We start from the raw sequence: 13,433 nt of genomic DNA, 5'->3' as shown, positions 1-13,433 counted from the left end.
TCTATTGAAAACATGACACGTTTGAGATTCTAAATGGAGAAAATGTAGACAGAGAAATAGACAGAGAAAGCGAAAGAGAAGAAAAATAAGAAGAAAGAGAAAAGACAGGAAAGAAAGAGAAACCTGTTAACTAATCATCGTTTCCATTTAATTGTGAGGTGAGAGAGAGAGAGAGGAATACAAATCAAGATTAATTTGTTACGTATTCATCGTCACATGTAATCTGTTTGCTAATTAACTGAATAACAATTTGATTATTACAATTGAACAGATGATAATCAACAATTTAGAAAAACAAAAATTAAAAACATTGGAAAGTTAATCAAGGTTAATTAAAGAGCAATAACAACTTGTGATTCTATTGCTGATTAATCATTAATCATCTGGATTCTCGAAAATGTAACATTAAATTATTGTAACAATTTAAATCTTTCTATTAATTGGAGATGTGAACAATCAAAATGAAAAACTTTTCCAATGGAAAAAAACATCAATAAAACTATTATTTTTCTCTGAATTTCTTATTGGATTTAATTCTTTGCTCTTTCTGTTTTCATTGGGAGATTAATTTTCAATTAGACTGTTAATTAAATCAAGAAATTTAGACGAAAATTAAATTAATTTAATTAATTTAATTGCGAACGTTTTCTAGCGCCATCTGTGAGTAGATTGGACAACCTGCTCGATTTTAGAACTTTTATCCACCGATAGATGGCGAGATCATCAATTGTTCGAAATTGAATTTAGTTAATTAAAATGAACAATTAACTTTGATAGTAAAAGTTAATTTGTCCATGATTAGGATTTTTATGGTCAAGTTTTAGATAAGTTTAAACTCGTGAAAAAGTTAGTGAGAAATTTGTAGCTAATGTTTAGTTGGAAAAGTTTTTTTTTATTCTCTTTATGGTTTTTTTTCTTAATTAAGTTAATTGTTGTTGTTGTGAATCTAATTAGTAGTTATTATTATGAGAGAATAGTTAATGAGAGATTTAAGGTAATGGAGAAGAGAACAAAAAAGTAAGATAAGAAAATGATATAAAGAGATTGTTCGAAATGATTGAGAAAATTTAAAATTCTCAAGAGGAATTGTTATAATATGGAATCAGATTTAACAAGGAAAGGGAATGAATAAATAATGATGATGAAGATGATAAAAGAGAGAGAGGGAGGGAGGGAGGGAGAGAGAGAGAGAGATGATAATTCTGGTGAATATCCATACGCATGGTCGATATTAAAGTTCCCTGGATTTGGAATTGCAACTGAAAACGATCTGAGATGATTATCGATATTGAATCGATTTTTATTCAAAAAGTTCTGAAAGTTCATCTAATCGATGAATAAAGAAAGAGAAAAAGGAGAGTGAACAGTTCGATCGTAATCGAAATTCTAAAAAATCGAATTCGAAATCATTCCAAACGATTCTTATATCGAACAGAATTCAGGAAGATGATGAACCTTTAACTCTCTCTTTCTACAGAATTTTCCATGTATTCTTTTATCATCTTATTCTATCTTCTCTTCCCTGTGATATCTTCTTTCTAATTCTTCTGTCTATCAGATTTTCTCTTCTCTTTCTACAAATTCTCATATTCTCTCTCATTCTCTCTAACACTCTCTCTTGGAATATTTTCTTCTATTCCAAATGGGAATGGAGGTGAAAAGAAGAAGAAGATTATGATGAAGAGAATGATGATATTGTGAAGAAAGAGCAAAGAAAGAGAAGATAAAAACAAGAGAGAGAGAGAGGGAGAGTGAGAGAGAAGAAAAAAAAATTACTGTTTTCGTTTTTCTCTATTGTTATTAATCTAATTGTGTTTTCGTTGTTGTGTGTTAGTGTTTTTTAGTTTTTCTCTTCTGTTATTTATTTAATTTAGTTTAATTGTCTATAATTAATCAACAGAGAAGTAAGAAAAAGAAGAAGATCAATTAATTAATTGTGTGTTTCCAACAATCAACCAACTGAAAGAAATTAAATCAATTGTGTTAACCGAAACAGCAACAAAACATCAACAACGACGAGTTAAAGTGTTAATTGTTTCCAATCTCTTTAAATCATCTTAAAATCAACCAATTAGTAAATTCTCACCAATAATAACCTGAAATCCTCCCCGAGAATCAACTTAATCACAATTAATTAATTCCATTTCCATATCATCCAGAATCTCTGGTCAAAAAGCCACAATCAGATTCTCATTCATCTCTATTGGTTTAATTATCTTTTCCTCCTTCTCCTCATCCTTTATCGTTAATTGCTGTTGATTTATTCGCTTAATTATCTCCTGTTAATCTTCTTAATCATCATCATCATCATCATCATAATTCTCTCTTAATTAATAAATTCTAAAATCGATTGCAAACTCCATTCGAAACGGAACCGGAACCGATAAATTTTCGCTTCTTTTTTTTCTTCCTCTTCTTCAGTATATTTGTTTTCTATTCTTCATGTTTCAATTTCTATCATCATCATCATCATCCATTTATCATCATCACCATCGCACCAATTTAATTCTGATTATCTCAAATATCCATATGATTAACTGATTTAATCCTATTCTGTTAATTTTTTTCTCATATAATATATTTATCAACCTAAACCCTCAGAGAAACTGGAAACCTAAACATCAGATTAATCAATAATTTGTAGCTGATTGTGAGTTTATCATGGATTAAATAATGATACTACAATTAATCAACATTCATCATCATCATTAACAATTGATATTAATCAATAGGAAACATCGAGCTTGCAGAAAACAACAATAAAGGTAAACAGATATAACCAAAGAAGCTCAAGTATATTTATTAATCTCTAATCCCTGTAAACAACAATGTGATGGTTGAAAAGATAATCTCATCGGTGTAATATTTTTAATCTACTTTATTTGGATAAAGGTAAAACTCTGTGGATGTCGCCATCATCATCTTCATCATCCTCATCTTCATCTTCATCTTCATCATTATCACCATTTTCACCCAGTTCATTTTTTAGTGTTGAATTGTAGAGTTGACAATTAGTTGTGTTTTTAACTAATTAGTCTTGTTAAATCATTTTCTATTTTCATTTAATTTATTATCCAGCTTAATTTCACTTGTCACAATTAGAAGGGCAAATAAATAACATGTTAACAATTAGTAAATCATCGCAATTCACCACTAAAGGTGAAAGATTATCAACCGGAAAACCGGTGAAAACCAGGACAAAATTAATCAATTGCACAGTTTTACCAGCTGATTGTAAGAAGATAATTATTCAATCGCAAAGGGAAACAATTAACAATCAACAAGATGATTCGATTATAAATAAACAGCATTTCTCTCACTTTTGTCTAATCGGTTCAACAATTAAATCAATCATTGTCTTTTTGGTAAAAACCTTTTGGATCCATTGGATTATCCCAATTGTGGTAATCCTTTTATTTCAATCTTCGAGGTATAATTTTTCCTCCGCCTTACCTCATGATGATAATCTCTTTTATGCCGATTCATCATTCCCCTCATCATCATCATCATCTTCATCATCTTCATCTTCATCATCGTCGTTTTCAAGTTATAATCAAATTCATTATTCAGCATATCAAAATGATCCCTTAATTGTGTTAACCAACAAAGGTTATGTTCGTGGTCGTTCAGTCACCTCGCCCACAGGTAAACCAGTCGATGCTTTCTTAGGTATTCGTTATGCAAAACCACCCACCGGCCGATTCCGTTTCCGTCACCCTAAGCCAGTCGACTCTTGGGAGGGTATTTTTAATGCAACCTCATTTTCGGGTGCATGTTTCCAGGTAAATGACACCTTTTTTGGTAACTTTAAAGGTGCCACCGAATGGAATCCAAATGTACCTTTAGATGAAGATTGTCTTTCTGTTAATATTTGGGTACCACGTCCTAGACCCAAATCAGCGGCAGTTTTACTTTGGATCTATGGAGGTGGCTTTTGGTCGGGAACCTCATCCCTTGACTTTTACGATGGATCCGTCCTGGCAGGGGAAGAGTCAATTATATTTGTCTCAATTAATTATCGAGTTGCCTCCCTTGGATTCATCTTTTTTGACACCTCTGATGCACCCGGTAACGCGGGTCTTTTTGATCAGCTAATGGCAATGGAATGGATTCGAGATAATATCGCCGCTTTCGGTGGTAATCCGGCAAATATAACGATCTTCGGTGAATCAGCTGGAGCCGTTTCAGTTGCCCTTCATTTACTTTCCCCGCTCTCACGTAACGTTTTCAGCCAAGCAATATTACAATCTGGTTCGGCCACTTGCCCTTGGGCAATTGTTGATCGTAACAAAGCTTATGCACGAAGCCTCGCCTTGGCCCGTTCGGTTGGATGTGATTCACACACCACACGAAAAGACCTAAAGTCAATCATTGAGTGTATGCAATCTATACCCGCCTCTGTATTGGTTGCAAAAGAAGAGGTGACCACCGGTGTGGTTGATTTTGCCTTTATTCCGATAGTTGATGGTTCATTTCTCGATGAGGATCCAGAGATTTCATTGAGAACCAAGAATTTCAAGCACACCGCCATCTTGACAGGTTCCAATCGAGATGAGGGAACTTATTACCTAGTCTATCATTCACCTCACATATTTAACCTCTCGGAGAGTGTTTATGTTTCCCGAGCTGAATTTCAATCTCTCATACGAACAATTTATCCTCATCTTTCCCCTCTGGCTCAAGAATCAATCATCTATGAGTATACACATTGGGTTAATCCTGATGATCAGATTGAAAATCGTGAAGCAACCGATAAGTTTGTCGGTGATTATCAATTCACTTGTCCAGTTAACGAGATGTCCTATCGATACGCTTTATCGGGTAACGATGTTTGGTCTTATTATTTTAATCATCGATCATCTAAAAGCTTTTGGCCTTCATGGATGGGGGTAATTCACGGAGAGGAGATCAAATTTGTCCTTGGTGAACCTTTAGATCCAGTTCATGGCTATACTCAGGCGGAAGTTCAGTTAAGCAGGCGAATCATGAGATATTGGGCTAACTTTGCGAAAACAGGGTAAGTAATAATACAAGAATGATCGTAATTCATTACGAAAATTGGTTAATTGTTACGAATTAAATTGATCTTCAGGAATCCCAATCGACAGTCTATCGAAAGTGACGCTACGGAGAGTATAGTGTGGCCTGAGTATACCGCTCATGAGAAAGAGTATCTGGTCATTTCGACCAACGATTCATCAATCGGACGAGGTCTTCGGGCAAAACAATGTGCCTTTTGGAAAAACTTTTTACCCCAACTAATCAACGCTCTAGGTGAGTAACAATTAGATTTAATTGTAACGATAAACTTGATTCATTTTCTAATCAAAGGCAAACACAATTGCAATTACAATTTCTTTTGGAAAAAGACAAAAAGTTGATTACTCTTTGTTTCACTTCATTGATTAATTTTCTCACTTAATTGTGTTATTGATTTTTCACTACAATCTAGAGGTGAGGGAAAGAAGAAAAAAAAAGTTAATTATAACAATTAACTTCTTAATAAAAAGTAATTACAATTTATGAATTATTAATCAAACGCGAAACATTTAATTCATGTTCATTTAAATTGATGCCAGTCAAAAACTTATCATTAGTTAATTTTAAATGAACATTAATTTTGATATACAATTGATTGTGTTTAAGTTGAATGAATTATTTTCTCAACTATTAATAATTAATTGGACAATTGGACAATTAAAAATAATGATAGAACCGCAATAACAATAGATACTAATAGTAGTAAATTGTCATAAACAATTGGTAATGGTCAACATTTAATAAGCAAATATATTAGCCAATCGTTTGTTCAAATATAATGTTGCATTAAAATGATTGTGATCTTGGTGATTATCATCATGTAAATGAATCTGTATTCTGAACTGAATTGTTATCTTTGCAAGAAACTTTATCCCGATATTGCAACTAAACTTATCTGATTAAAACTTAAGCATCTCTATTACAAGTTCACACTTTGATGATAATGATGCGGATGATTATTTTTATCTTCATCTTGTTCATCCTTCCAGAATAAAATGACAATCTCAATGTTGATCATGAATCTGAACAATTCTCATCTTTATCTCCATCGTCTGGTCAAAACTAATGACACTTTCATTGCCTCATGAGATTCACCCTATAAAATGGTCAATCTCAAAGTTCTGGTCAGTTTTTCAAAATGTCCAGTTATCCCAATCCCTTTTTTAGACCCTTATCATCATCCTCATCATCCTCATCATCATCCTCATCCTCATCCTCATCCTCATCATCATTAACTGACAATAAAAACAATTTAGATTGGATAAGTTTTCACTCCAAGAATCTCAATCCCTTGGAATACATTTAACAACCTATCCAATCAACAAATTGTTACAATTAACAGTTTCCCAATTTACTATCAAATTGCTAATATAACAATCTAATTAATTTCTGGATTAGATTCTAATATTTTGTTAAGTATCATTTTCCATAATTAACAATTAGCAATAGAAACTTAATTAACCTCTCGTTCATTTTTTTTCTCTCTCTCTCTTTCATCCTTGTGATTAAATCAAACGTGAGTTTCACTTAACAATTAAGGATTTTGGCTGATTGTTTTTTCATCATTTTCCTTTCCCTTAATTATCATAATCAGATTACTTTATTTTCAATTGTTAAATTAATCTTTTCATATCGGATTAGTTAAGTTTCAATGATCAATAATATTTTCATTAATATCTAATTACAACAATTGAATGTTGCATCAATAATTTTAATCCTCACACAATTATTGTTACAATTTACTAATCAACGTAATTAATTTTCATTGTTAATAATATCATTGGTTGATTATAATTGACAAAGATTGATAAGTAATCAATAAATTTGTCGATATGTTAATTCAATCATGATTATTGATTATTGGTAAATTGTATCAATTGTATTGATTTTCCTGTTTCCATCATCATTAAGTTAATCAATTTATCAATTTGTAATTTTTGCCAATCATAAATAATAATCAGACATAAATGTTTACAATTAACAAATCAAATTGAATTACATTTTCAAGTTTATCAAGATCATTAATCATTGAGGATAATTTGTTTTCTGTAACATTCAACCAAACTACAATTTAAATCATCAATCAATGATCACAATGATTTAGTTAATTGTCTTTGTTGAAAGTAACTTTTTTTTTGAAAAAAAAAATCATTAACATGCTAAAGAAAATGTTTCCAATCAATAATGTTAATCAAATTGGATGACAAACTAAATTTAAATAATCATCCAAAAGTAGACAATTATAATTTGCCTGAGGGCATATTGATTGTCATGATAACGATTATGATAAAGATGAAAAATGATGATAAGTTATTATATTGATCTGATGCTGAATGATGATGATGATTATTTTCATCCATGAATTCAATTTATATTTACCTCTGAATCTTGAATTGAGATTTGAACTGAATGAATTTCAGATTATTGAACATTATCATTAGACTCTAATCGTCAATCATGAAAAATTGAAATTCTCATGAAAATTTACAGAAATAGAGAGATAACCAATGAGGGTAAACTGAGGATTGCAAAGTATATCACCAGAATATAATATATTTGATGTAACAATAAATAAAATATTATTTTAGATAATCTTATGAATCAGTTACTTAAGAATTGGTTCATGTTCATCTTCATGAACCAATCATGATCATGATGATAAAGATGATACTACTTATTGAACTTTATTTTTCTTGTTATATCACATAACCGAAAATACAATAAGAAAAAAAAACCTCAAGAATCAGAAAAAAATAACTGTAAAGATGAAACTACAAACGATTCAGAAGATGATCATCAGTCTCTCTCTCTCTCTCTCTTTCTTTCTCTCTTTCTCCTTTTGTTCTTTATCTTCATCATCATTTTTATCATCATCTCTTATTCGTGCTACGAATCCCAGAAGAAAGAATCCAAATAGAGAATGGAAAAAATCATCATCGTCATTCGACCTGCGATCGATTTTACCTCAGGTCCTTATCTTCACCATCTTACCTTATTTATCTTATTTATCATCCTCCTTCCACTCATCTTCTTACTTATCATCATCATCATCATCATCATCATCATCATCTACATCTGATCTGGATGAATGTCACACAAGAAGATGAATAGACAAGTTGAAGAAGATGAAAAAGAAGAGCAAAAAAAAAGATATATGTATTATTTAGATATAAATTATATCTACACAGACTTTCAGATTCTTTGGTGTTTTCACCCTTGAGATGAGGATTAGGATGAGGATGAGAGTGGGAGTGGGTGAAAGAGGAGGAGAGGAAGTGGAAGATGAGCAAAATAATATGAGATCAGCATCATTTATAATTGTAACTTTATTTTCACCTCTGCAATAATAACATATTAAAGTGTCTTAATACTTATTATTAGAACCGTTATTTTGATGATGTTGATGTTATCCAATTGTTATTGTTGATCATCATTCACCATTTGAAAGCTTTTCAAGATTGATTACAATTATTACGATTGTCAATTATTCACCAATGAAAAATAATAATGATAATCGTAGAAACTGAATTGATGATTTGGAAAATTGTGAATATAATTGAATATACAATTTAATCCAATAATCTGTGTTTATATATAATAGTTTTGTGTCTGTTCATTTTGTCAGTTATCAGAATTAAATTACGATTTAGTGATAAATTGTTTCTAATCAAGTAAATCTGACAATTTATTATGTCAATCATTTTGTACTACTAACACAAATCCATCAACAATTGATAATAAATTGTGATGATGATCAAATGTTGATTTGATTCGAGTTGAAATTAAACAATTTGTTTCAAATTTGGTTTAACAAGGTAACCAAAAAGTAAATCGAGAATCCCAGAATTATCTTGAGAAAGAAAGAGAGAAAGAAAGAGAGAAATGAAATAATCGATAAATTCAATTCGAGAAGTAGAAAGAAGATGAAAAAAAAAGTTCTAATATCATTGGAGTGAGAGAGAGAGAAAGAGGAAGAGAAAGTTTTTTTTTCTTCCATAGGTAAACATGAAAGGCAAATGAAACTACATGAAGAGCAAAATTTCAACAATCATCAAGAATCTGATTTTTTCCTCCTTGTTCACCTTACAATTTATTCATTCATGATAATATATTTATGTTTAAATTATAAATCAATTTTAATGATGATGATAAAAATAATAACTTATTTTCGTGTGCTCCAGGTATTTTCAAGAGGAGCGATGAGATTTATGGTGAGATTTGAAGATGATGATGATGAGGATGGAGAAATAATTATATCCTGAGTAATCATCTTGCTCCTCATCCTTGAAATTGAATCGATGTACATGTAAAATGTTGTTGAATGTTGATTGTATTAAATCAGTTACGATATTCAAAGTTATTCAATTCATATTCATATTATCAACATTTACGATTATCATCTTCACTTTACCTGAACTTTTTGAATACACAACAAGATTGAAGTTTAAATAAATTATCATGAACCAAATTCATCTATTTGATTAGTCAGCGATTTTGTTTCTCACAATCTCTTTATTTCAACTCAGATTTCAATCAATCGGAATATAATCATGATAATTAGCATCATGATTATCATCACAATCTCTTTGGTTTATTTCAAACTCGCTTTTGTTTATCTTATTTTGTTTTCTTCGGATTTTCAATCATCAGCAAATCTTTTCATTCACAATTTGCAATTATAATTGTGATTATTTGCTTTTATCGTCTTATTATTATTATAGACTTGGTTTGTTTCTCAATCCAGTTCAGTTTAATTGTCGTTTGTCAATTTAATTGTTGTCAATTTGTTGGTATTTCTTTTCTAATTGTCAAGGTTTCCATGTGATTGATGTTAAACACTTTACCAAATCTTTTTTATTTCTTTAATTCTGTTGACAGTTAATCACAATTTCTTGTTAAAACTTTTTTCTCCAAATTATTGACATTACATCATCTCCATCCTCATCCTTATCTCCATCCTCATCCTTATCTCCATCCTCATCCTCATCCTCATCCTCATCCTCATCATTATATTTTCATCTTCATTCAATTTGATTGATTTAGATGACAAACTTTTTTATATCAACATTTTTCTGGTAAAATTATTATCCTTTTAATTGTTTGAATACTTATCAAGTCACAATCAATTTGAATTAACTGATAGTTTTAATTGTCAAGGATTAATCATGTTATCATATTAATCGTTACCATTTGCAAACAATTGTTTTTAATTGTGTAAACATTTTTATTGGAAAAACTTTCCTCACTTTTGTTTATCGTTGATGATTTAATGTATTGGAACAATCAATCAACTTAACCAATTGAAATTGTAATTTAAATTGTTTCTCCTTAGTTTCTCATCAACATTTAACCATAATAATTTAACTTAATCAAGTCAATTGATTGTGTAAACATTTGATTCAGTGTTTACTTAAATTAACATTCATTTCAATTTAAGTTTAAATTCAATCCAATATTATAATAGTTGTGATAATATTAAAGTTTATCATGATTAGTTTATTTAATTGTTTACCAAACTAATTGTTTATCTCTCTTTTTTTTTACTTGATTAATTAATTGTATATTCAGAAAACCGTCATAACTCAACTTGTATCAATAAATCAAATCAATTGGAATCAACAATTTGGAGCCTTGTCACTTCAATGGTAACAATTATACTAATTTGGTTCCCAATGAGATAATCATCAAGCTGATTAATTAAAACTCAATGAGATGAACATCTAAATCAAAGATGACCATTTGATAGCAAATCAATACATGAAAAATGGAGGAAAACAAAATTAATAATCACAATTAACTCTCATTTTAGTGCCTAGCATAATAATAATCATAACAATTAACAGGATTTAACGAAGATCATCATCATCGAGAGAGAATTGAAATTATTTCCACAATTTAATTGTCAAATAACAGAATTGTTACCAATGAATTAATCAAATCATCACCACCGCTCTTAATATTATCACAATTACCAATATATAATCAACATATCGATTGAAAATCTCATCATGGAAATGATAAATTCTGGTCCATTGGTAACGATAATTGAACTGAAAAAAAATGCAATTACTTGATTATGGAAACAAAATTAACCTGATATCGTATATTAATATCATTTACCTTGTTATATATATGGTACACAAGGTGTACCATTATTACATTAATATAATTGGAACCATAGGATTATCTTGATCATCTCTGATTATCCTCATCTTTTCATCCCCTGGATGGATAATATCAACTCAAGGAATCACCTGAAGACCAAAGGATAAATTATTAATATTAAAGAATCATCAATATCCACGGGAGCACAATTATATATCTCTCTCACTCTCACTCTCTCTCTCTCTTATAAATAGTAATAATAATAACGAAACCAAAGGTTGTGTCGCATCTTCATCATCCTAATCATTATCATCTCTCATCATCATCATCATCATCGCAAGGATATTAAGGAAACTTCACCAATATCAGATTCTAAGGATAAACTCATAGAAAGGATAATATCGTGATCTTTTTTTTCATTTTTTCTTCTTCGTCAACAATTAACTTTAATTATATTCTCATCGTCTCTTAATCATCATTCTGATAATATTATGATAAATTGAACGTTTCGCCTTCCCTGTCCATTTATCAACATCTTCATCATCGTTGTCAATACAAATTAACAATTAATTTGTTAATCATGTTCAATTTAACTGGAAAAACAAAAACAAAGGTTGTGTTATCGTCGCTTATAAATATATACATAATAATTAACTCAACAATTAACTTTTACCTAATCAACTGATCAACAAATCAAATTGGAAATCTTTTTAATTGTTTATCCTCAAATCCCTTCTTATTTCATTAATCCAATCTAATTTAATTACCACCATTGAGTTAACCAACAATACCTCAAATTAGGATTTTTGTTTTAATTTCAATTTCTTGATTTGATTCAGTGATTATTTTGGTGTTAATTGTTGATTTAATTTATCTTAGACTAAACCAGTAACTCAATTGAGCTTAAAGTCATCAAAATCTTAAACCAATGATACATTTCAATTGTAATTAAGTTAATCAACAAAAAAAACACTCTAGTTAATTTAACCGTAACCATTGCAATAATTATAATGCTTATAAATATGAAAACAATTAATTACAATTAGTTAGTTAAATGGTTGTAATGATTAAAATTAACATTGAAATTTATGGTTGTGACCATTTCCTTCCAGAACCTTAATTAACAATTAACTCTCTCACTCACTCACTAATTGACTCACATAAAATGAAATACCAACACAATTAACAATTAAATTCACTTGATTAACCAACAATCAATTACAAATAAAAGCAAACAACAAATTCACAATTAACATGAATGAACTTGATTAAAGTTGAATGAGGCAAAAAAAAGCAAAACAAATGTTAATCAATTAGAAATGTTTTCGTATCCAAATGGATTGTAAAATCTAATCAATTGTAATCGTAAACTATTGGACAATTATTAATAATTTATTGATCCAGTTAAATGTTAACAAAAATTTTGATTGAAGAAAATGAATGAATTTGAATTTATCAACAATTTAAATCAATTTTATTGTAAAAAAAAGCAAATCAAATCAATGGGATCACTGATTTAGTGAATTGATGGTTGTGTTCATCTTTACATCATAACATTACATTGTATTATTATATGAAAACAATTAATTCGTTAATTATTATTATCTTTTTCTCTGTGATCTTATTTCCGGTTTATCGAAGGATTTTCAATCAGAGCCTCTTAAATACTCATGAATAGAGGAAGTTGTTGAGAATTCTGAAAGAGGGGCTAATCTACGATTTATTGATGTTCCACTACATTAAATAGAATTTGAGATTCTCTTTTAAAATCACAATTAAAAAGTTCCAATTGCGAAAATGAAACTTTGTTAATTTTTCGAACAATTAACGTTTTGATGCGCCATCTGGTGGATTCTTTTGTAACTTTTCTAGATGAAGATGTTCAATCGGATTTTTTATTTCAGCTCTTCGACTTTTATTAATTAAACAATTAATAGATTAAGTTGATTAATTGTTTTACAAACCGATTACCAGGATTGTTCATCTCTTTCTCATTTAAGTTGAAAATCGTTGATGACTGTGGTCACAATTTGGTTTCCTTTGAAGCTCAGTACAAAAAATGGACTTGGTCATCTTGAGATTTGAATTGAAAACTTTTTTCACTCTCCAAATGAGGACTCGCAATTAATACTAATTACAAATTACAAAGGTGCAATCGTTTTAATCAATTGGTTAACTTGAAAACTATTTTTGTAACTAAACAATTAGTTGAGTGCCCATGGCGGCACCTCGGTGGTTTGTCGTGTCTCAACCATTCACCAGGTGGAGTTTCAATAAATCAATTGACT

General features: G+C 29.8%; 1 protein-coding gene across 1 annotated transcript; it reads left to right on the top strand.

Moving 5' to 3' along the window:
- The first annotated feature begins 1,482 nt into the window (after positions 1–1,482).
- Positions 1,483–12,746, top strand: LOC128385518 (acetylcholinesterase-like). The gene is made up of 4 exons (XM_053344391.1): positions 1,483–2,892; positions 3,079–5,017; positions 5,093–5,274; positions 10,609–12,746. Exons 2-4 carry the CDS (start codon positions 3,120–3,122, stop codon positions 10,719–10,721), a joined length of 2,193 nt encoding a protein of 730 aa, XP_053200366.1. The 5' UTR covers positions 1,483–2,892; positions 3,079–3,119; the 3' UTR covers positions 10,722–12,746.
- The last annotated feature ends 687 nt before the right edge of the window (positions 12,747–13,433 follow it).

This window comes from Panonychus citri, unplaced genomic scaffold (genome assembly GCF_014898815.1).
Source record: "Panonychus citri isolate SS breed McGregor unplaced genomic scaffold, ASM1489881v1 Contig00049, whole genome shotgun sequence".
Classification (NCBI taxonomy): Eukaryota; Metazoa; Arthropoda; class Arachnida; order Trombidiformes; family Tetranychidae; genus Panonychus; species Panonychus citri.
The sequence above is the reverse complement of the archived record's forward strand: the minus strand, read 5'-3'. Positions and strand labels throughout refer to the sequence as shown.